At 35.2% G+C, this 23,078-nt stretch overlaps 1 protein-coding gene across 3 annotated transcripts in view; it reads right to left on the reverse strand.

The window, feature by feature from the left end:
- NBEA (neurobeachin) overlaps nucleotides 1-23,078 on the reverse strand; it is a 550,888-nt gene that overhangs the window by 242,773 nt on the left and 285,037 nt on the right. For all 3 annotated transcript variants that reach the window (XM_036904990.2, XM_036904991.2, XM_036904985.2), the window contains exons 36-37: nucleotides 16,589-16,697; nucleotides 13,026-13,192 (exon numbers count right to left, since the gene is read on the reverse strand). In XM_036904990.2, the coding sequence (XP_036760885.2) occupies nucleotides 13,026-13,192; nucleotides 16,589-16,697 (276 nt within the window). The remainder of the gene's footprint in view (nucleotides 1-13,025; nucleotides 13,193-16,588; nucleotides 16,698-23,078) is intronic.

Here is a 23,078-nt window from a genome sequence, read left to right on the forward strand (position 1 = left end):
TCACTTATTTCTCAATAAAGCATAAAGCCTACTTAAAACTTTCCTCAAGTATTATTAAATGTTGTTTCATATTAATAGTATACTTACCTAAGATCTGGCATGGTTCACAAACTAGACTGCAACTACTTGGAGCTGAGACTGATCCTTGCATCTCGTGGTCCCCACACCGAGTAGCATGGTGGCCTACTGTGTGTCATAAAATAGTTGCTTAAGGAAGCGTTACTCTGGAGGGAGGAAGGTACACTCCCCCAAATGACATATTAATGGTTAGCAGCCAGTTAGCTAATGAAAACAGCAATCTTTGTGCCAAATACATTGCCAGAGGCTCGGCACTTCAGCTTTCGGGAAGCTCTCACTCAGAGAAGTCATTAAGCTGCCTAATAATCACCCTTGCCCGGCTTATATTAAAACACCCATCAACCAAATCACTACATTAGTAGGAAAAAGGAGAAAAATCATATGACCACTATGATAAATGAAGAAAAAACATATGACAAAATTATACTACTATTAAGGAAAGAAACTTCTTACAAACTAGAATGGGAAAGGAAAGGAAGTGAACTTCCTTTTATCTGATAAAGAATATCTATGAAAAAACAAATAAAACAAGCAACAACAATCACAATTATGGCAAAATACTTATATGTCCCTCTTGCCATTAGCAACAAGACCCTCACTAGCACCCTTCAATTCAACGTTGTACTGGAGTCCCAGGCACTGTGGTAAAGTTAAGAAAAAAGGGCACGCAAAGTGAAAAAGAAAACCTGTCAGTATTTGCAAATGCTATGATTATATTCACAGGAAATCTAATAAATACACAAAATACTTTAAGTTAATTTGGCAGTATTATTGGATAAAGGTCTATGCAAGGAAACTACATTCCATATAGCAGTCTTAAGCTCATAGTTATATTTTTAAAATAATTTTTTTCAGAAATAGGAAAGCTGATTCAAAAAATTAACATGGAGGCCCAAAGAAAGGCCAAGTGTAGCCAAGTCCATCTGTGAGAGTCACACCAGGCATCAGACTTATTTATTTATAGGTATATAGTAAGGAAGACAGTGTGAGACTGATGCAAAAATAGACAAATTGATCAAAAGAACTGAAGAGGGAGTCTAGAAAGTCTAGAGACAGACCCAGAAACAGACATCTTAGTAGAGTGGGGAAAAGAAGAATCTTTCAATAAACAGTGCTATGTCAGACGAATATCCATTTGGTAAAACATTAGTGTGACTTCTATCACTTGCCATACGCAATTCCAAGTGGATTTCAAATCTAAACGCAAAGGGTAAAGCAGTAAAGCTTTTAGAATAAATACCAGAAGAATATCTTTGTTATATTGGAGTAGGCAAAGAAATCTTCAACCAGAAACACAAATGCTAGCCATAAAAGAAAAAAATGGATAATTGGGACTAAATATAAGGAAGCAAAAAGGCAATACACAGAGTAGGAGAAGATCTTTTCAACACACAACCAACAAAGGCCTCATCCTGAATATTTCATGAAGTCTTACAAGTCAGTATGAATAAAAAGACAAGCCACTAGAACAAGGGGCAAGAAGACTTACTCAGACATTTGGTATAAGAGGGTAGGCAAATCACTAACGGTCATTATAAAAGGTAGTCAACTTCACTCGTCAACAGAAGAATGCAGAATAAGACTATAATGCGATACATTTTACTTCCATCTGAATGGCTTAAATGGAAAACACAGAAAGTACTAAGTGTTGGAGAGAACACAGAACTGAACACTTTGGAAAACTGCTTAGTAGTGAAGCTGGATATAAGACCAGACGAATGACTTGGTGATTCTAGGTATATGCTTAACAGAAATATATTTATTTGTTCATCAAAAAATAATGAAAAGAAAAACAAATGTATTAAATTGTTCATAGCAACATTATAATAGTCAAAATCTGTATGATAAACAGATACTCAGATATATCACAAAATGGACTACGACATAGCAAGGAGAATAAACAATATGCAACAATATGGATGAATCTCACAAAGCTTACATTGAGTAAAAGACAGCAGCCAGAATGGTTCATACTATGTGATTCCATTTACATAAATACAAAGCAGGTTAAAGAATTATATGCTCTCAGGATTTAGGACTGGGGTTATGTTGGGGGGTTGGGGGGAAATACAAGGAGGGTTTCTAAGGTTTGCTAATATTCTGTTTCTTTATCTAGGATAACCTGGATGTTTTCCATTTTTGAAAATTCATTAATCTGTTTATATGCACTTTTCTGTATATGTCATACTTTGAAGTGAAAAAGAAAATTACTAATGCCTCTGTGCTTACATCTTCTTTCGCTGTGTGGTAATCTACAGTCCATTTCACTGCTTATTTGAAATCCAAATCTACTGATTTGATTTACTTATAAAATAAAAGCTATCCAAGACCCCCAAACCCTGACTTGATTTGCATTCTTTCCCAACACACAAAAGAAAATTATAAAGCTAACTTTATAAGCACAGGATGTTACATGCCCTGCCAGTGTCATGACACAGTTTAAATATTTCAAGAAATCTACAAAATATTTTTAGAACGACAAATTATATTTTCTGGAATTTGACCACAAACATTCATTCCTACGAGTTATGAACCTGTCTCTGTCTTTCAGATTTCACCAGCAAAGTAGACTTATGCCCATGAGGGAGAGAGTTTATTGGGGTTTTGTTTTCAGAGCCATGCCAGCCAGCTGGGCCAAAGAGATTTCTGGAAGCAGGGACTTCTGAAGACAAAGGGGAACGAAACAAAATCAGATTTACCTTAGTTTTTGAAGGCCTATTCCTAGATGCACATATGCATATATTCACATAAACACACTCCTCATTTTGTATATCTAAATTCCTTTTTTTCTCAAGACACTAAGATTCAATGACACAATTCAATTTTATATGTCATTATCAAAATTATCATTATTATTGATATGGTATTAATAGATCATGTAAATTAATTTTTGCTATTCTAGTCCTAAACTACAGTGTAATCAGAATAATTACAATGGTTCTTTGGAAAGACACTGATAGGCTACTGTCTTCTCCGGCTGCTCACTGGATTAGTAAAGAGCTTGTACAGACCAGACTAAGGGTAAGAGATGTCAATGAAAAGACCCGTATCAGTGTTTCTGTTCTTGGCAGGGAGTGAGTCTGTGTACTTGTGTGTAGGTTTCTGGTTTATTTTGATTAAATAAATGGAAAAACGTTTTAACAGAGGTCATAAAGAAAAGACTGCACTGGTGGAAAGTATAATAATTTACTGTGGAGTCAGGAGTCAGATATCTTCCAAGATGTTAGGATATGATAAAGCACGAAGACAAGAAAACAATTCAGAATCAGTGAGAAACAACTGGAAGGCTACATATCTGGAAAGGATATATAAAGATCACTGGATCTGAGTTAGAGGCTTATTCACTGGAAGATGTAAATTCTAACAAGCTTATGAAATGAGAGACACCACTTTGCTGCTTCATGACAATTATATGTTTCAGATGGAAAAGTTTGGAAGCAGTTGGATTTGGGTGAAATTAACCTTCAAGACTATACAGAATAGAGATTGTTGCTATACAAGAAAGAGATACCCTGTCAAACCCTAACCTCCAAAGGAGAGGCCCTTCCCACTACCCACCTGAGCAGCTCGACCCGAATGGACTTTTTAGTCCTTCACTGGCAGGGGTTCGGGGTCTGCGGTATGTCCCCCTCCTGTCCCCCTCTGCAATCCCAGGTCAGCCTTTCAAGTAGCTCCTTCCTCTACCTAGCGTTTCGCCATCTCTGCTGCTCACCAGCCCAATATTGCTTTTGATCAACATCAATAACCTTCCATCACTTTGTTCACTCTGACGGCCGGTAAGGAAGCCTGTCTCTGTGCAGTAAAAAATGCAAAAAATCAAAACAAAAAACAAAACAAAACAAAAAAGCAAACAAAAACCCCAAAGAACACAAAACACAAAAACCAACCTGTCCAAATACCAACAAACAAAATATCCCAGAACATAAATTTGCTTGTTATCAGTTCTTTCCCTATTTCTTGGTTCTTTGCAGAAACATGAAAACAAAGGGTGTTCTGATCGTCACAGCCCTTTCATTACCATAGAATTCATCCTCTCACCAGGAGGGGTAAAGCCTGAAAAATGGGCCCCTGAATCCTGGGGGCCCCCCTGCCTGCTGTGGGGCACCACACCGTTAACTCAAAGCGGACTCGCCGCAACTTCTCTCCGGTCTCCCGTTACTAGAGCACATGCCCCCAACTTAACAATCTCTCTTCCTGACCACCCTGCAGTTCGAAGTCTCCCGCCTCCAACAGGCTAACAGTCCAGAAGGGGGGATGTCGTACTCCTTCCATCACCAGCCTCACCCCAAGACTCCAGCCCCCCGGAGACCACCCCTTAGGTCTCATGCAACTCTAGACAACAGGCATGATTTATAGAATGAATGAAAAGATGGAAAAGAAGAAAAATGAATACAGGACATGCATGACACCCAAGTATTTGCCTTTTTTATTTTTTAAAAAAGACATGTTACTTGCAAATCTGGATTTTATGGGTAATAGTAACACTATAATTATATCATAGTTTAAGTGACAGAGTTCTAAACAAGGTAACAGTTCAGGCTTATGAGAATGGTTACAGACACTTAAACCGCAGCAGTGCAATTACATCAAAATTTAAAATGAAAGAAACAACACTCTTAAAATGTGATGAAGGCTTTCACCCTGGAATGATGGCGACATTCAAACAGAGCATTTGTATCAGTGAACAAATGTCAGAGAGCAACTTCATAATGCTTAAGGGCTCTGTGCTTCACGACAGTGTCCTTAATGGAAAAGTTAATGTAACACTGAGTAAAAGTGAGCTATTCAGTTGCAGCAGCAAAACCTTTAGGTCATGGAAATAATGGCTCATTTTTCTTCCCTGTTTTAGACCAAAATAAAAAAAAAAAAAAAAAAAGGAATAACAACAACAAAGACAAGGTTTGTGGTTTATATTATCCAATTAGTCCCTCACAAATGGCATCCCACAAGACATTTCCCTCTCATAGATACTTGTAAAGTAAAAATATTTTGGCACGGGGGCATTACCTTTCAAATATTCCAGAGGCAACAACTACCTGTTAGTCACTGGAAACTGCGAACAGCCGCATTAATTCAGGTTAACTATGACATTTCCTAAATTCCTTATTTTTTCTGGCAACATATCCAAGGCTTGCTATTACAAAGCTGAAGTCTGTCACGTAGAAATGCTATGACTTCACGCATACAGTTAACTTGCCACCTTGCTGCATATTTGTAAAGCAATGTGTCCCGGAAGTAAAGGAACAGATACATGTGCATGTTTAAGCATGACTCATTCAAGCAAAGGGAGGAAAAATGAAATGTCAAATTTAGGGGATGACGCTGATACAATCTTTGAATAAAAAGAAGAGGATTTTCTAAAATTTTTTTTCATTTAAACAGCTCCACAAATATATCGTAACCATCTTAAATTTAATTTGGCGATTTTAACAAAAACCGGCTGAAACAATGCGAGAGCACACACACCGCGATGGGGTCAGAGGTGGACAGGGTACGCCTGGAAGCTCAGGGGCCAAAACAGACGCTTTAAGTTCTCATTGAAAAATCAGAAGAAATGAATACACACCATGAGTTTTAAGTCAGAGTTTGATTAGGTAAATAAGCACAACCTAATAGAAGTGTCCAATTTTGAAAGGCCAGGAAAGTAAAGCCATGGTGATTAATAGTAGTTAATTACCAGAAATGAAAAAAATAAACTTACACACATTTTAACTGCAACAATTTTTTAAAAGCTGCCAAAAAGTTTTCAGACCTAAGGCTGGATTTCTGACTTTACAGCATTGTGGGTAAAATTGTTTCCCTTGGGAAAACTTTACTGATGAACCATACCTGCCACAGTTTTCTTTAGGACAAGTTATTTCCACTAAGTCATCTAGACATGTGTTCTTACGTATTTGTAAAAATGCAGTGCCAATTAATAAATGGTTTAATTTATATAATGGTGAGAAGTATAAAGAAAACCATAGGCAAGCTGTTAGAAATCAGAATAGTAAAGATGTCATTTAGGCCTCTGTAAACATTTTGAGCCTGACATATGCTGTTGAGTGTTCTAATGATCAAATATAATACTGCACATATTTCAATTAGAAAAGTAAATGGTACAAATGCCGACAAATTATTACTGAGGTTTCCTTTTAAATCATTACTAATTTGAAATATTTACTTAATAAACATTTGATATAATGGCAGAATTTTGGTTTCTAAATCACGGTCCACAATTCTTTAAATTAGTTACTATGTGACATTTTACATGTGAAAAATATTGATGCTTGGAGGGGTTCAAAAATTTGCCAAATCTATTTGGAGCTGAAATTTGGGGGATGGAATTTGAATTCAGGTTGCTCCAACTTAAGGCTATCCATATGCTTAATTAATACTTATAACATTTATTTTAATAACTTAAATTTTATACCATATTTAGCAATTTAGTTCAATATTTTTATATTTACTTGAATTTAGTTGAATATTCAATTTATATTTAGTTGAATATTTTTATATTCAAAGTTTACCAAAAAATACACTGAATATTAGAATTCTACTACATACATACAACATTGTAATTAAAATAATCTAAAATATCCTGAGTAATAGGATTAAGATTATTTATTCTTGCCATATCTCAAGGTAAAGCAGAGAGTCAGAGGTAGAGACAGAATTAAAATGTAGTTCTCTTCAATTCTTTATCAAACTTAGTAATTTCTCAAATGTTAGCAAATATATCCAAATAATAATCATTATCTTGTTACCCAATAATAATTATTATTTGGGCACATTTTCTAATGTTTCAGAGTTCTTGGAGACGGTAAGTACTCTGAACTCCTGTATTCATTCACTTCCTTACTTACAAATAATATTTACTTGCAGACCACTTCTTACGTGCCAGGTATTTGTACATATTAAGAACTTCAACTCCAGAGGAACCTAGAGGTTTGCCAGTAACATAAAAATACAGATATATACAATATGACAGAGATATAGACTAAGAAAGTGTTTGAGAAGCAGAGAGAAGAAAGAAACTAAACTCAAAGTGGTAATACTTCAGTTCAGTTTTACTTACTTTGAGACCTCATGGGATACCTCATTAAAGATGTTAAGTGGACAGTTGGAAATTCTAACCTGACTACATGGGATTTTAACGAAGGTTAATCAAGTATTCATTGTTTTTTGTCTGTTTTTCTTGTGTTGGATTTTTTAATCATTAAGCTATTCAGGCACTCAAACAGTCAGGCTGCCATAAAAACCCTTGGCCCCAATATATAGCACATCTCTGCATTAACAACAGACACATACGTGCCCTGGATGGTCTGGGTGTATTTATTTATTATGTATTTATTTATTAAGGCTGGAAGAGTGGACCTTCTTACTAATACTTTCGTACCCAGTATCTGAAGCAAAAAACACATGGAACTAAGTTAATACACCATGTTTTATGAGTAGTTTAGATATTTTTGGAGTGTAGAGTTAAGAAGTTAACTCTTATGGGAAACATTTAGCAAGGAGTGACATAATCATCATCATCATAGTAACTACTAACATTTGTATTTAAAATGTTTTTAATCTTCACAACCTACTTAAGAGGTCTGTACTGTGTATTATTAATAACGTACATGTAAAAAATAGATCAGAAAGCTACTTTAAAATATCTGGAGTGCATACTGTTTCAAAAAATGAAACAATACTAGTGTTAATAATGATAAAGGATTTTATGATAAATAGAATAAATACAAGTAATTTGGGGTTGCAAGAAGATGGATGAGACTAACTTCAAAATGAAAACCATTTTAATGGCACAGTTTCGAGTGAGGCAGGATAGAGACAGATACTAAAGAAATTCAAGAAATACAAAGAGACAAATCCCAGGTGGTTTATTCTTCGGCGTTCTGGATTATAACCCCAAACTGGAAAAGCAGACAGCAGTCACAAGGTCAGGAGCATATGTAATGTAAGATGAGTACCATTTTACATATCGAATCTGGGTTGAACACAGTTGAAGTTTAATGTAAAATAATCTGTGGGATGGTAAGTATAATTAGTTGGGATTAACCAGAAAAGTCTTATTTTTTTATTATAGAGTAAAAGGGCCTATATATAAATCAAGATGAAATAAAAGTACTTGATTTATCAATTTTATCTTAAACTAAACTAAGCAACAGACATAATGGTTCTCCAGGGAACCATTACAAGGTCCTCCTCATTTAAGTGCCCTTGAACTATTAAGACTTGGAAACAATACTTTCATAACTCTGACTGTGACACCATCAAATGTGCTTAAACGTGAAAATTTTAATGATCTACCTATTATCATATTCTTAATAGCTGCTCCTAAAGAAGTTAACAAGGTATTTTGCTAGTGTATTTCATGTTTGTTAACTTGCTGCTCAATAATGTGTCCTAATGTGTCCTAAAAGCACTCAATTTACAGGGCTGGGTAAATCTAGTTTCTAAGCTTTAAAAATGCCTCTGTGATAGTTTATATTTGGCAATATTTTATTGTGCAGCCCTTAAAAGTCCTTCTTCATCCAAAAGCCAGCTGCACTTAATTTTTAAGATTTATGTTAAAACTCAAAACACACATAAAAATCCTCTTTATGTAATACCCCATTCCCTGGCTCTGAACAGTATCTTTATCTATAGTGTCTGTCTGCAATCCAGTAACTATTTAGTAAATAATGATAACAGAAAAGAACCCTACTTAAAAGAAAAATGGTTTCTGTCTTTACACTCTCCATAACGAGATATTGCAATTTGTTGCTTCTATATAAATCATATGAATCAAATTCTTAGGAATTATATCTTGAAAATCCTATTAATAGCTTGAAAGCCTATTAAAAAAATTAAGTATTCTTCTGAGGGCTCACTTGTATAAACCCAAAGTAGAGGAGCTGACCATCTATTTAATGATACATATCAATCTTCTCTTCATGGAAAATTGTTTCTTAATTGAATGGTAGTGGTCTAAAATTTAATTAGTAAACACACCTGAGTCATCTTATTTTCCTGGGGACTTATGTCATTTTAGTAATTGACCTCCTTTTCTGAGTGGATTCAGTGTCCTTCATTTCCTTGGTTTTCTGCCTGGGCTGCTACCAAAGATGCTAAGGAGGGTCTTTAACAGATCTGCTACATAGATTTCTATAATAATCTTATGAAAATACAAATGCTACGATTATATAGATTTTATATTATACAGCACACTTTTGGTGTTTAGAATGTACCATTATTTATCATGCAAATTGAATTAATAGTAGCCAAAGTACAAAATCCTGCTTGAGAGGATTAGAGGTTTTACCCAAACTAGACTAGAAGAACAAAAAGGTTTTTACATATGTAGAGGGGTGGGAGACAAATGTAATTTGCTTTAAGTTCATTTTATCTTATAGATCTATTGTCTAAGCAGTGACAGTATCAGTAGCATTTGCTTTTCAAACAATGTTCCCCAAGTTGGATTTTCTCCCGGTCTGTGGGCACGTTCCCTGGGACGCAGTATAGGGAGCACTGTGTGTTAAGTCCTTTTTCTTCTTCCATTAATTTAGCTCAGTGCTGTATGTTAATGTGTTTTTTTTCTTGAATGGCTCACTGGCCTCAAATTTTTTTCCTGAATGCCTCAAAAGTTTCTTAAACATTAGGTAGAGGGGAAAAAAAATTCTTAAGTTAAAAATGAATGCTTAAGGAATTACACAATCACAAATATTTAAAAATAAAAAAATAACAGCATAAGTGTAATATAATTAAAACACAAAATGAATAAACCTATATATAGTAATATATCCTTGCAAAAACCAATTTTATTATTTTTATGATCTTAAGTATACCAAAAAATTCAAACTCCTTTAAGAGAAACTTATATACTATGCATATTATCTATATCTATTTTCTTTTTCTTTTAATAACATGCTTATTATATACCGCAAATGCCACCTGAAAATAGAATACAAATTACAATAAATAACTATTTTCTAGTATTATATGTTAGAAAAAAGGTAGAGTTAAAATGCCTCTGTAATATTACTATCTGGGCTGTGTTTATTCCATCACATAGTGAATTCCTAAAGCTGAAACAGTTATTACATTTTGATGTTCATCTATTGAATACCCACAGGGAGATTTATGGGAATGCTATCATGTCAGGGTCACAAGATTAAGTGAACAGTGATGACAGTAAACAAGCCATTTCTCTATATTCCAAAGGGTTTAACTCAGTTACTTAAAATGCCATAAACATAAATAGTCTTCTCTCTCTACAATGTATCCATGACAGATGACTTCAAAATACAGCACTCCAGGGCAATGGCAAACTTCAACTAAACAGGCAACCCTTAGAATTGACAAAAGTCACTAAACTACTTGTGAATACAAATACAAAAAAATACTTCACAGCCTAATGTAAAACTTGAATGTGCATATAATATAGAACAGTATCGCTGTAAACCAATTCACTCATTTTCTTTATAAAAACAAAAATGCATATGATACGAAGTTAGAAAAGGAGGATATTCACAGAGAAGAATACTGTTAGAATTCAACTTTCCTAAATGTTGTAATACCTCTTAATGACTTTCAAAAAGTCAATGAATTCAACGCAGTATTTAGGAGATGTGGTCATATTTAAGTAAAAATGTCTAATTTAAAAAGCAAGCTTATAAAATCACATCAAAGGGAGACCAAAGATTTTTCTCAACAGCCTAATAATGTACCATCTTCAATGATTCCAATAAAACGCTGTCTGCCAAGATACCAGATGCTACTGCTTGAAAAATATTTTCTACAGTTTGGGAAATGCATATTTTAATTAAAAGCCCAATTAAGAACCGAGGGACCATGATAACCTCACAACTCCAGGCACTTGTTACAAATGGTCAAAATTTTAAACATTATGCCATTTGTAAGCCAAGGAGAAGTTTCATTAATGTGGATAAACAAAACACTAAGCTTCATTTTAAAATTCATGACTTCTATGGCTGAGAAAGTAGTCTAAAATTTGTGAGATTTATTGTTTATATCTGCTTACTGATCTTCATTATCATCATTTGTGTGTTTTGTGCAATTTTAAGTTTATATACTAAGCATTTTACAGAATGTCTTACTTTTGAGGGACTTATTAAAATAATCATCCTAACTTAAAAATTATCTTTCCTAGGGGAAGGGTTAGGGTAGATGGGCAAAACAGGTGAAGGGATGAAGAGGCACAAATTTCAATCATAATGTAAGTTAGTCACAGGGATAAAAGTACAGCACAGAGAATATAGTCAATAGTTCTGTAATATCTTTCTATGCTGACAGGTAGTAACTACACTAGTTGGGGTGAGGATTTAATAATGTGTGTAAGTGCTGAATCACCATGTTGTAAACTTCAAACTGACATAATATCATTTACATCAACTATACTTCAATAAAAATAATTTTTAAAATCTCTATGTTTTAGGATAAAAAGCAGCAAAAAGATGCTGGTAATCAGTTGGGTCATAAAGGTTTCAACTTGATTACCTTCACATCCAAATAACAGACATTTTGGGCCTGACCCATACAATGACTATTGATTACATCACCTGGTCCTTTCACATCACTGCTCTTAACCTACGTGATCTGCATTAGAGGAACAACGATTTGACAAGACGCTGTGAAAGGTAAGCTGAGCCGAGGATGCATTGGACACATTAGCACATGACTGCTGCTATGGAGACCACTGTCTATTAGCTGAATTCTAATAACATGATGAAATAATTAAAACCAAAACCATGGATGGCTTTATACATTTAAGGTGACGCTCTGAATATCAGCTGAATTATTAGCTATATTATGTTATAATAGACCTGACTGCATATAACTAAGTAGATACATCCAATTCAGGTGACAAAACAAGAGAGACGAGGTCTATGGCTGGGCACCATGCTCATGTTATTGCTACTCTCTCTGATGATCCAATTGTACGTGTCAGCTTGTCTAGGCTATGGCACTCAGTCGTTTGGCCAAATACTAACCTAGATGTTATTGCTGTGAAGGTATTTTGTAGATGTGATAAACATCTACAATCAATTGACTTTTAGTAAACGATTTTACCCTCTGTAATGTGAGGGGGTCTCATCCAATCAGTTGAGGGCCTTAGAGAGAAGCCTGGAGGTTATTCTGGAGAAGAAGGAATTCTGTGTCAAGACTATAGCAGACGATATAATATAGCAGAAATCCTGCCTTAGCTTCTAGCCTGCAGCCTATCCTACATATTTTAAGACATGCCAGTCACTATAACCACACGAACCAATTCTTTAAAATAAATCTGTAATCTGTATCTATGCCTTACATATATCCTACTGGTTTGTATTTCTCTGAAAAACCCTGGCTTAAAAACTGCCTCTATTTGAACAAGCAACATGATACTGTGTAATTTTACTTAACCTCTGAAGGCTTCAGTTGCTACGCTGATAGAACACTTCAATATCAACCTTAATGGAGACATTCTGAAGGTTAAATGAGTAATCCATGTACAGTTCTTAGTATGATGCAAAGCACATAGCAGAAACATTTTAAGGAGAACATACTATTTGTGCATGGTAAATGCTTACATTGTTATTACTAGTGTATAAGAAAAAATTAAGAATGATTTAAATTTAATAAGTAAGAAGATTTGACTCTGAAAGATTAAACAATGAGCTACTCCTTACCACCAACACACGTCATATGAGAGTGGTCTAAAATACTTGCCTCAACAAATTTTGTATTATGTTACATATTATTATATATTAGAAATAACCTCCTTTTGAGCTACTTGTAAAAGGTTTTTTTCTAAAATATTATATAGAGGCATTACTAAAGATACCAGAAAAAATCCATCTTTTTTTTTTATAGTTTTAATCATATTTTCTAAATAATGTCAAACTAAGAGTCATTTTTAACTTCTAACTACTGCAATGAACCTATGAGTTAGTATTTACTTGTAATTTGCTGGAACTCACCTATGAGAAACTGCTCCCCAGGCTCCGTGTTTATTTGTGAGAATATTAAGGATCTTCTGTTTCAGCTGATTCGCCGTAACGTGATCTCGGTGTTTAGCAGCACTAATGAGATGGTCACACATCTTCTCTTCCTCTCTTCTATCAGCAGCATACTGGGCACACTGCGACTGCAGAGAAATTCAAACAGTGCATAATGATTCACGTGTAATTTTTACTCTGTGTAAGTAATGAATGACATCTAAGCTTCAGTTAGAGGGTAGTAATTCAATTTTAGAATCTCAGGTCTCTTTTGAAAATTTATTGTAAAGCATACATATAATTACCTTGCAAACTGGTAAAGATGTGCTCTATGTGTTGATAGATTAAATATAGTAATTTGGATAATGTCATAAAAAGTAATTGACTTTTCAGTTTCCTTCAGATTCTGAAATTCTGATTTTACTATATTCTAAAGATGGTAATTTTAGAAATGAAAATGATTACAAATATAAATCTTATTTTAACCAATATAGTATATATCTCACAATAAGAACTATGTTCTTGGTAGTTATATAGAGATAAAAATTTTGTCATTTAATTTATTATTTTCCATTTTATAATTGGCAATGTGATACAGAAGAAAAAGCAATGGTTTAGGAATTTAGACCCGAGCTTTATTTCAGTTTATGAAAATTCTTTTTTTCCCACTCTACTCAGTTTTATATTTATAAAATTTGGAAGCTAAGAGAAGGCTTTCTCTACAATCTCTTTCAACTCTAAAATTTGATGTACTCAAAGGTTCTCATGAAAACCACTATTCCATTATCTGCTAAAAAAATCAGCTGTCCTGCCAGCTATCTGTATCCATGCTCATTGTATTAGCAACATGGATTGATAAGCTATGGGCAACAAAAAGGTTCAGTATGAAAATGAAGATGAACATCTCTTTAATTATAAGTTTGATTTTTTGCATAGTGATTTGTATATAGGGTAGACTAACCATAAATTTTAACCTTACCAAATATGTATATAAGTCATACAACTAGGGAGAAAAAAACCCTCATATCTAAAAACATACATATAACTAGTACAATTCATCAATATTCTGTTAAAATCTGTTTCATGGAAGGTACCTGAACTACCCCTTCCATTTCTCTATGGATACAGACTGCTCCCCCAAGTTGCCTCTTTCAGAGAAATAACCCTACAGTAATCTAAGAAGGATTAATTCATTTTCCAATTTATCTTTTTGTACAGGGAATCACCAATTAGTACAATGATCTACCTCCATAATGAGGTTAATATTTCATTAGCTCTTTGGAGAGTAAAATTAAATTTTCATTTTTCTTCCTTAACAATTACAGTGATTAACTAAAAAAACTTAACTGTGAAGAACCCATGTCAAATTAAATATACTTTTTCTTTTAATTACAGGCTTATTGGGAAGCCAGAGAAATTCCTTAAAAAGTTCTTGTAAAACATTACGACTGTAATGCAATTTTTACAATTTAAAAGTGGTGTTTGGTAAACTACACACACACATACACACACACATCAATGCATTAACTAACATAGCTCTAGTCTAAAAAGAACAAACTCAAACATTTGGGTTAAGAAAATAATGTATATTGATTAAGTGACAATGATAATACTCTCAACATTAGGCTGACATAAGTACTTTATGTTATGCATACATAATCTAAAAACCAGTCTTCAGCCCCCTGCACAGCCTCTTATCACCCTTAACCATGCATCCTCAATAGGAGTGATCTCACTCCCAAGGGGCTGAAAACTGCTGGTTGGTTTGTGTGAAAAAATCTTACTCTTTTTATGTACAAAGCACAGATGCATATACAGTATACAGACTGATTTGCAGCATATTGGTGCTAATAAAATTTTATTGTAGGAGGCAATTAGGATGAAAACTGTCTAAAAAGATTCCTTAGGGGAGTGGTAATGAAAAAAGGTTGAGAAACACTGCACTGAGTTTAATATCACCTTGGATAAACATATGTTAAAGCTCGCAACTGATACCTAGCTGCTTGAAAATCGCTTTTAAATATTTCACATGACAAATACTGATCTTATATCCCCACAGAATATCTTGATTCTCCTAATAAATATATAAATGACTTGCAACTGATGCCACAGGGAATTCAGTTAATATTCTAAATCTTATTTACTAACAGAAGTCAAAAGTTAATTGAATATTCTTATTTTGCTTAGAGTTCTGGCATATCTTATACCTAAGTATACTCTTCAAAGAACAGATAACTCAGCTTTGCTCGTCATCCAGAATAGAGGACGACTCCCTGACAAACACCCAGTGGTGTTTATTGTTGAAAAATACAAAACCACTCAACAAACACTGAACTGTCAACATTCTTTTATCAAAGTTTACAATATTTGTAATTTTTTTTTCAAAATAAGGTCGTTGCACTCCCATTTGACAAGTGGGTGCTGTCTCATTTGACAAATGAAGCAGAGGTTATGAGTATGAAAGCGACAGCAGCTATTTCTCTGGCTCCGGTTTCTGCTAGCCAGGTCTGAGATTACTAGACCTAGGATATCAACTTGCGTGACTAAGAGAGCTGGTTTACTGAGATAAAAACCTCATCAAAACTGACTTCTTCAGCTCTGATCTCCATTTACACTGCACTTGTTTGCACGTTGCAACAGGAGAATAAATTGATGGAGTTATTTATTATTTTCAAGGCCATTGGCAGTTCAAGCTAAATGAACACCAGGTTACCCAAAGATTTCTGAAACCAATTGCGTTTTGTAAATTGTCTGAATTGAAGTAATTGTTATATATATATAAAACACTGAAATCAAGATATTTGGTAGGCCTGAGGCAATAAAAATACTGGCAAATAATGATGATATACTAGGAATGTAAAAATAATATTTTTAATTAAAAATTATTATTATGGACTATACAGTACTTCAATATACTTTAGTTTTTGCATATAAAATAGAAATGATAGCTAATTTAGTCTTTACTCAAGATACTTACGAACATCTAAAAATATTGTATTTCCATATATATATATATATATATACACACATGTAGATCTATCTATATATATATCATATACTAGCAGTGCTTCGGTTGTCAATGAGAATATCAATTATAAAAATAAAATATGACCTAAAGTGAGCTTTGGCCATTCTAAAAATGGATACATTAATAAATAATAAAAGAGTGAATTTTTGGTGAAACTGATTTTGTTCATGTAACTCCTTGTTATATCCATATCTAATAGTTTATAAACTCTACTAGCTGAAAAATTACTCCAGTAATCGCAGGATAACATTTTATTTGCTTGTAAGAGTATGTCAGAACAACTTCAGTCTACCAAGTGGTTAGGCCCTGGGTAGGAGGGATCTATCTTCCTGCTGTAAATGAAGTGAAGACAGTCTAGTGCTCTGTGTTCAACATTTACTAAAGCTTTTAAAAATGAGAACCTAAATGCCTTCCGTGAAATTTTCGTCTTATAGAAGACCTTCTTATGTCAGGCTACCATCGGTAAGAGCAGACTTACAAGAGAAAAGCAGAATTTAATCCATTCCCCAAACCATACCTCAAACTCTGCATGTTTATGTACATCCTCAGCTCTCTGTCTGTTCAAAATAAACTCGGCTTCATTTGCAACACGAACTATGTGGTCCTTCATGGCGTGGCATAGTAACCTAAAAAGAAAAATAGCTCTGGAATTTATTATTCTTATTAGCTTTGGTTAATCCAACTTTTGCAAATGATCAAATTTCAGTACTAGAACTGTTCATTATGCATAAATGTTAAAGCTACATTATAAAATTAATAATTAAAATTATAATGCAGTGAGATTTGAAATATAGAAATAGGCCATAAACTGTTACAGCAATGCCTGTGTTCAATCCAGAGTGTCTTGTGAATGGATGAACCCAACGAAGTGAGAGGAAAAAAATTAAGGATTTTTGACGAAGTGTTTTAAAATAGTTGAAAAAACAGAATCCACTCACTTGAAGTAAAACTTCAACACAAAAACTGGATGACCACATAATAGGAAATCTATAAACTGGATTCATACTTTAAAAAGTACAGATGATAGGACTAGTGGCACTTAAAAGTTTATTTAAATGCAAAGATTCTAAATTCTACGATGGAACTACAGTTCAATAAAGTTTACAACATGTAACTACGAGGCAAATATTTTTGAATAAAAAATGTTATCTGAATATTCACATTGTTGGAATATATAGTGAGAAGGTCGCACCACATTTCCACCTGATTTCCAACCTCAACAGGCACTCACTGCTATTAGTTTCTGTATGTTTTCAAAGACTTAAAAATACATAAGGAAATACAAATACAATCTTCTTTCTCACTTTCTTACACACACCGTATGTGACGGTCCTTTCTGTACCTAGCTTCTCTCATTTCTATGTTGGGGCTTCTCCGTGCTTCCATTTTAGCATGGGGCGGAGGGCATTTCCAAAGGCGGCTGCAACGGCATCCTGCATCCCACATGCTCTTCTGCAGCATCATATTGCCATTGCTTCATCACGAAAACAGTCCTTTTCTGCTCTCCTTACATGTGCCTGGTGACCTCCTGGGACCAACAGCATCCAGCAGAAGGGACTCTGCAGGCTAAGGCATCAGATGCCTTGAAGCTTTTGCTCTTCTTTCTTGGAAATCTCTCTTCTAGAATCAACTGCAATGCTGAGAGCAGCTCATAGCATGTGGAGAGCCTCACAGAGAGGAGAAACTCAGAACCTCAGGCCTAGATGAGCTTCAGGCCCAAAGCCAGCCTCTTGGGTAACTGCAGCCCCAGACAGCTCCACCCGGGGCCAGAGAACTACCTGCTTAGCTGGGCACAGCCCATAAGAATCACGACAGGGGCAAGGCGGCTGTTGGTGTAAGCCCCATAGTGACGAAGGTGATCACAAAGACGCTAGTGACCGAAACCACCACCAAACCATGTGCTGAGAGCTAAGAAGTAAAACAGGCAGTTTACACATACTACTTAATTCTCACAAGGATCTCCAGAGATATAGATCACTTTCATTTTGAAACATAAGAAACCAAGGCTCAGACAAATTATTTGCCCCAGATCATAATTTAAAAAATTATTCTCATAATTTTGTATTTTGTACTACATCTTCATTAACCAACAATATTTTTAAAAGTAAAGCCTTTTAACCATGTTTACTATGGCCATCCTTGTTTGTGGGCATTCTAACATTAATTCTCTTCATTTTGTCCATTAAAAATGATGATTAGGCCCTTTTACACCTTTTTAAAATATTTTATTTTGCAGTAAGCAATTACTGTAGTTAAAAAACATCAAAAGATACTTGAAGTTATTTTTAAGTCTTTCTGTGTTGTTCTTAAAGGATAAATTGATAATTTCAGATCTTTTACCTACATCCTTTACAAATTCAGTTCTAACACTCATATTCATTCATCGTTCAGTTTTTCTCTTTCAAGATTTTTAACAAACTACTTTTAATATTTCCAAGGCTCTTTAATGAAATGAATCATGTTTTTCTATGCTTAAGTTATCAGAAATTTCAATCAGAATGGATAGATTTAACCTCGTTTTTGCTTTTGTACTTACTAAATAGCAGCTCTTCCTGCATTCTTTTTTTTTTTTTTTTAGATAATTATTTTTTATTGAAGGGTAGTTGACACACAGTATTACATTACATTAGTTTCAGGTGTACAACACAGTGATTCAACATTTATATACATGATAATTCTAAGTACCAGCTATCACCATACCAAGTTGTTACAATATTTTGACTATATTCCTTATGCTATACATTACATCCCGGTTGCTTATTTATTTTACAATTGGAAGTGTGTACTTTTTCTTGGTTGTTGTTGTTAGGGCATCTCTCATATTTATTGATCAAATGGTTGTTAACAACAATAAAATTCTGTATAGGGGAGTCAATGCTCAATGCACAATCATTAATCCACCCCAAGCCTAATTTTCGTCAGTCTCCAATCTTCTGAAGCATAACGAACAAGTTCTTACATGGAGAACAAATTCTTACATAGTGAATAAGTTACATGGTGAACAGTACAAGGGCAGTCATCACAGAAACTTTTGGTTTTGCTCATGCATTATGAACTATAAACAATCAGTTCAAATATGAATACCCATTTGATTTTTATACTTGATTTATATGTGGATACCACATTTCTCTCTTTATTATTTTTAATAAGATGCTGAAGTGGTAGGTAGATACAACATAAAGGTAGAAAACATAGTTTAGTGTTGTAAGAGAGCAAATGTAGATGATCAGGTGTGTGCCTGTAGACTATGTGTTAATCCAAGCTAGACAAGGGCAATAAAACATCCACATATGCAGAAGATTTCTCTCAGAACAGGGGGGGTGAGGTTCTAAGCCTCACCTCTGTTGATCCCCAATTTCTCACCTGATGACCCCCCTGCGACTGTGCCTGTCTTAGGTTGTTCCTCCCTTGAGGAATTTTACCCGTCTCTGGCTAACCAGTCATCTTCCGGGGCCATACAGGGAAATGTTAAGTTGGTAAGTGAGAGAGAAGCCTTATTGTTTGAAATGGTTAGCTTTTTATTTCTTTGCATATTTATGCCCTGTGGCTTCTATGCCCAGCATTTGTCTTGAGGTATCTTTACCACTTGGAGGAGTTATGATACTCGGTAAATTTGATATGAGGCACGAATTCTATTTAAGAATTCGTTGTAATTAGGAAGAAAGAAGAAAAGCTATAGAAGTAGCAGGCGGGAGAAAACATGGGAAGATTGATTATTTCTTTGACATATCTTCTTGTAGAGTAACTTCAGCATGTAAAGGTTTTAAGCTACTACTTAAATTGCGCACACACATTAACATAATAGGAGTATAGTTACATAACCAAAGCATATCTGTAATTACCAGCCATCTCCAGTGAAACCAAGAAAACCAGTTAGGCACCCTAGGCATTTGTGAAAACTTATCAATGATATGATGGTTATTATCTAACTGAATTTGAGTAGTTTGAGAAAAATCAGACAAATTAAAACAACCCATTCCTGGGCACTGTTCACATCCCATATGTTCTTTTAACAGTAAATAGTCTGTAGTTGTAAGATTTTGGAGCGCTACAATTTGCACTTCTCCTAATTCTTGGTTGAGTTCCAACAGTATAGATCCAGTCAAATTTGTTGTTTTACTGTATGCACAGGCCAGCTTAGATATCTCCTTCCTCATTCCCATGGCAAGTCCAGGAGCTGGTGGGATGAGTGCATCTACAGCTGTAGCAGTGCGTGGATCTTTGTTGGGGTTTTTTGATGATCATCTTCTGGCATGAGTCTTCCCGAGAGTGCTGATGTTGGAAGTTCTCTTTCATATCGTTTCTTAGTTCATTTTCGGGGTAGCCAAATTAGGCTTTGATCCTCTGTATAAACACAAACAGACCCTTTGCCTACACTTTTATATGTCCTTTATATCATTGTGTAGAACTCATTAGAGGTCACCACATAGGAACTGCATTTTTTTTTTTTTAATCATTAATCTACACTTACATGACGAATACTTTGTTTACTAGGCTCTCCCCTATACCAGGTCCCCCCTATATACTCCTTTACAGTCACTGTCCATCAGCGTAGCAACCTGTTGTAGAATCACTACTTGTCTTCTCTGTGTTGTACAGCCCTCCCCTTTCTCCCACCCCGCTATGGATGCTAATCTTAATACCCCCCTACTTCTCCCCCCCTTATCCCTCCCTACCCACCCATCCTCCCCAGTCCCTTTCCCTTTGGTACCTGTTAGTCCATTCTTGAGTTCTGTGATTCTGCTGCTGTTTTGTTCCTTCAGTTTTTCCTTTGTTCTTATATTCCACAGATGAGTGAAATCATTTGGTATTTCTCTTTCTCTGCTTGGCTTGTTTCACTGAGCAAAATACCCTCCAGCTCCATCCATGTTGCTGCAAATGGTTGGATTTGCCCTTTTCTTATGGCTGAGTAGTATTCCATTGTGTATATGTACCACATCTTCTTTATCCATTCATCTATCGATGGACATTTAGGTTGCTTCCAATTCTTGGCTATTGTAAATAGTGCTGCGATAAACATAGGGGTGCACTGATCTTTCTCATACTTGATTGCTGCATTCTTAGGGTAAATTCCTAGGAGTGCAATTCCTGGGTCAAATGGTAAGTCTGTTTTGAGCATTTTGATGTACCTCCATACTGCTTTCCACAATGGTTGAACTAACTTACATTCCCACCAGCAGTGTAGGAGGGTTCCCCTTTCTCCACAGCCTCGCCAACATTTGTTGTTGTTTGTCTTTTGGATGGCAGCCATCCTTACTGGTGTGAGGTGATACCTCATTGTAGTTTTAATTTGCATTTCTCTGATAATTAGCGATGTGGAGCATCTTTTCATGTGTCTGTTGGCCATCTGTATTTCTTTTTTGGAGAACCGTCTGTTCAGTTCCTCTGCCCATTTTTTAATTGGGTTATTTGTTTTTTGTTTGTTGAGGCGTGTGAGCTCTTTATATATTCTGGACGTCAAGCCTTTATCGGATGTGTCATTTTCAAAGATATTCTCCCATACTGTAGGGTTTCTTTTTGTTCTATTGATGGTGTCTTTTGCTGTACAGAAGCTTTTCAGCTTAATATAGTCCCACTTGTTCATTTTTGCTGTTGTTTTCCTTGCCCAGGGAGATATGTTCAAGAAGAGGTCACTCATGTTTATGTCTAAGAGGTTTGTGCCTATGTTTTCTTCCAAGAGTTTAATGGTTTCATGACTTACATTCAGGTCTTTGATCCATTTTGAGTTTACTTTTGTATATGGGGTTAGACGATGGTCCAGTTTCATTCTCCTACATGTAGCTGTCCAGTTTTGCCAGCACCATCTGTTGAAGAGGCTGTCATTTCGCCATTGTATGTCCATGGCTCCTTTATCAAATATTAATTGACCATATATGTCTGAGTTAATGTCTGGATTCTCTAGTCTGTTCCATTGGTCTGTGGCTCTGTTCTTGTGCCAGTACCAAATTGTCTTGATTACTATGGCTTTATAATAGAGCTTGAAGTTGGGGAGTGAGATCCCCCCTACTTTATTCTTCTTTCTCAGGATTGCTTTGGCTATTCGGGGTCTTTGGTGGTTCCATATGAATTTTTGAATTATTTGATCCAGTTCATTGAAGAATGTTGCTGGTAGTTTCATAGGGATTGCATCAAATCTGTATATTGCTTTGGGCAGGATGGCCATTTTGACGATATTAATTCTTCCTAGCCATGAGCATGGGATGCGTTTCCATCTGTTAGTGTCCCCTTTAATTTCTTTTAAGAGTGACTTGTAGTTTTCAGAATATAAGTCTTTCACTTCTTTGGTTAGGTTTATTCCTAGGTATTTTATTTTTTTTGATGCAATTGTGAATGGAGTTGTTTTCCTGATTTCTCTTTCTGTTGGTTCATTGTTGGTATATAGGAAAGCCACAGATTTCTGTGTGTTGATTTTGTATCCTGCAACTTTGCTGTATTCCGATATCAGTTCTAGTAGTTCTGGGGTGGAGTCTTTAGGGTTTTTTATGTACAGTATCATGTCATCTGCAAATAATGACAGTTTGACTTCTTCTTTGCCTATCTGGATTCCTTGTATTTTTTTGTTTTGTCTGATTGCCGTGGCTAGGACCTCCAGTACTATGTTAAATAACAGTGGGGAGAGTGGGCATCCCTGTCTAGTTCCCGATCTCAGCGGAAATGCTTTCAGCTTCTCGCTATTCAATATAATGTTGGCTGTGGGTTTTTCATAGATGGCCTTTATTATGTTGAGGTACTTGCCCTCTATTCCCATTTTGCTGAGAGTTTTTATCATGAATGGATGTTGAACTTTGTCAAATGCTTTTTCAGCATCTATGGAGATGATCATGTGGTTTTTGTCTTTCTTTTTGTTGATGTGGTGGATGATATTGATGGACTTTCGAATGTTGTACCATCCTTGCATCCCTGGGATGAATCCCACTTGGTCATGGTGTACGATGGTTTTGATGTATTTTTGAATTCGGTTTGCTAAAATTTTGTTGAGTATTTTTGCGTCTACGTTCATCAGGGAT

The sequence above is a fragment of the Manis pentadactyla genome, chromosome 2 (genome assembly GCF_030020395.1).
Source record: "Manis pentadactyla isolate mManPen7 chromosome 2, mManPen7.hap1, whole genome shotgun sequence".
NCBI lineage: Eukaryota > Metazoa > Chordata > Mammalia > Pholidota > Manidae > Manis > Manis pentadactyla.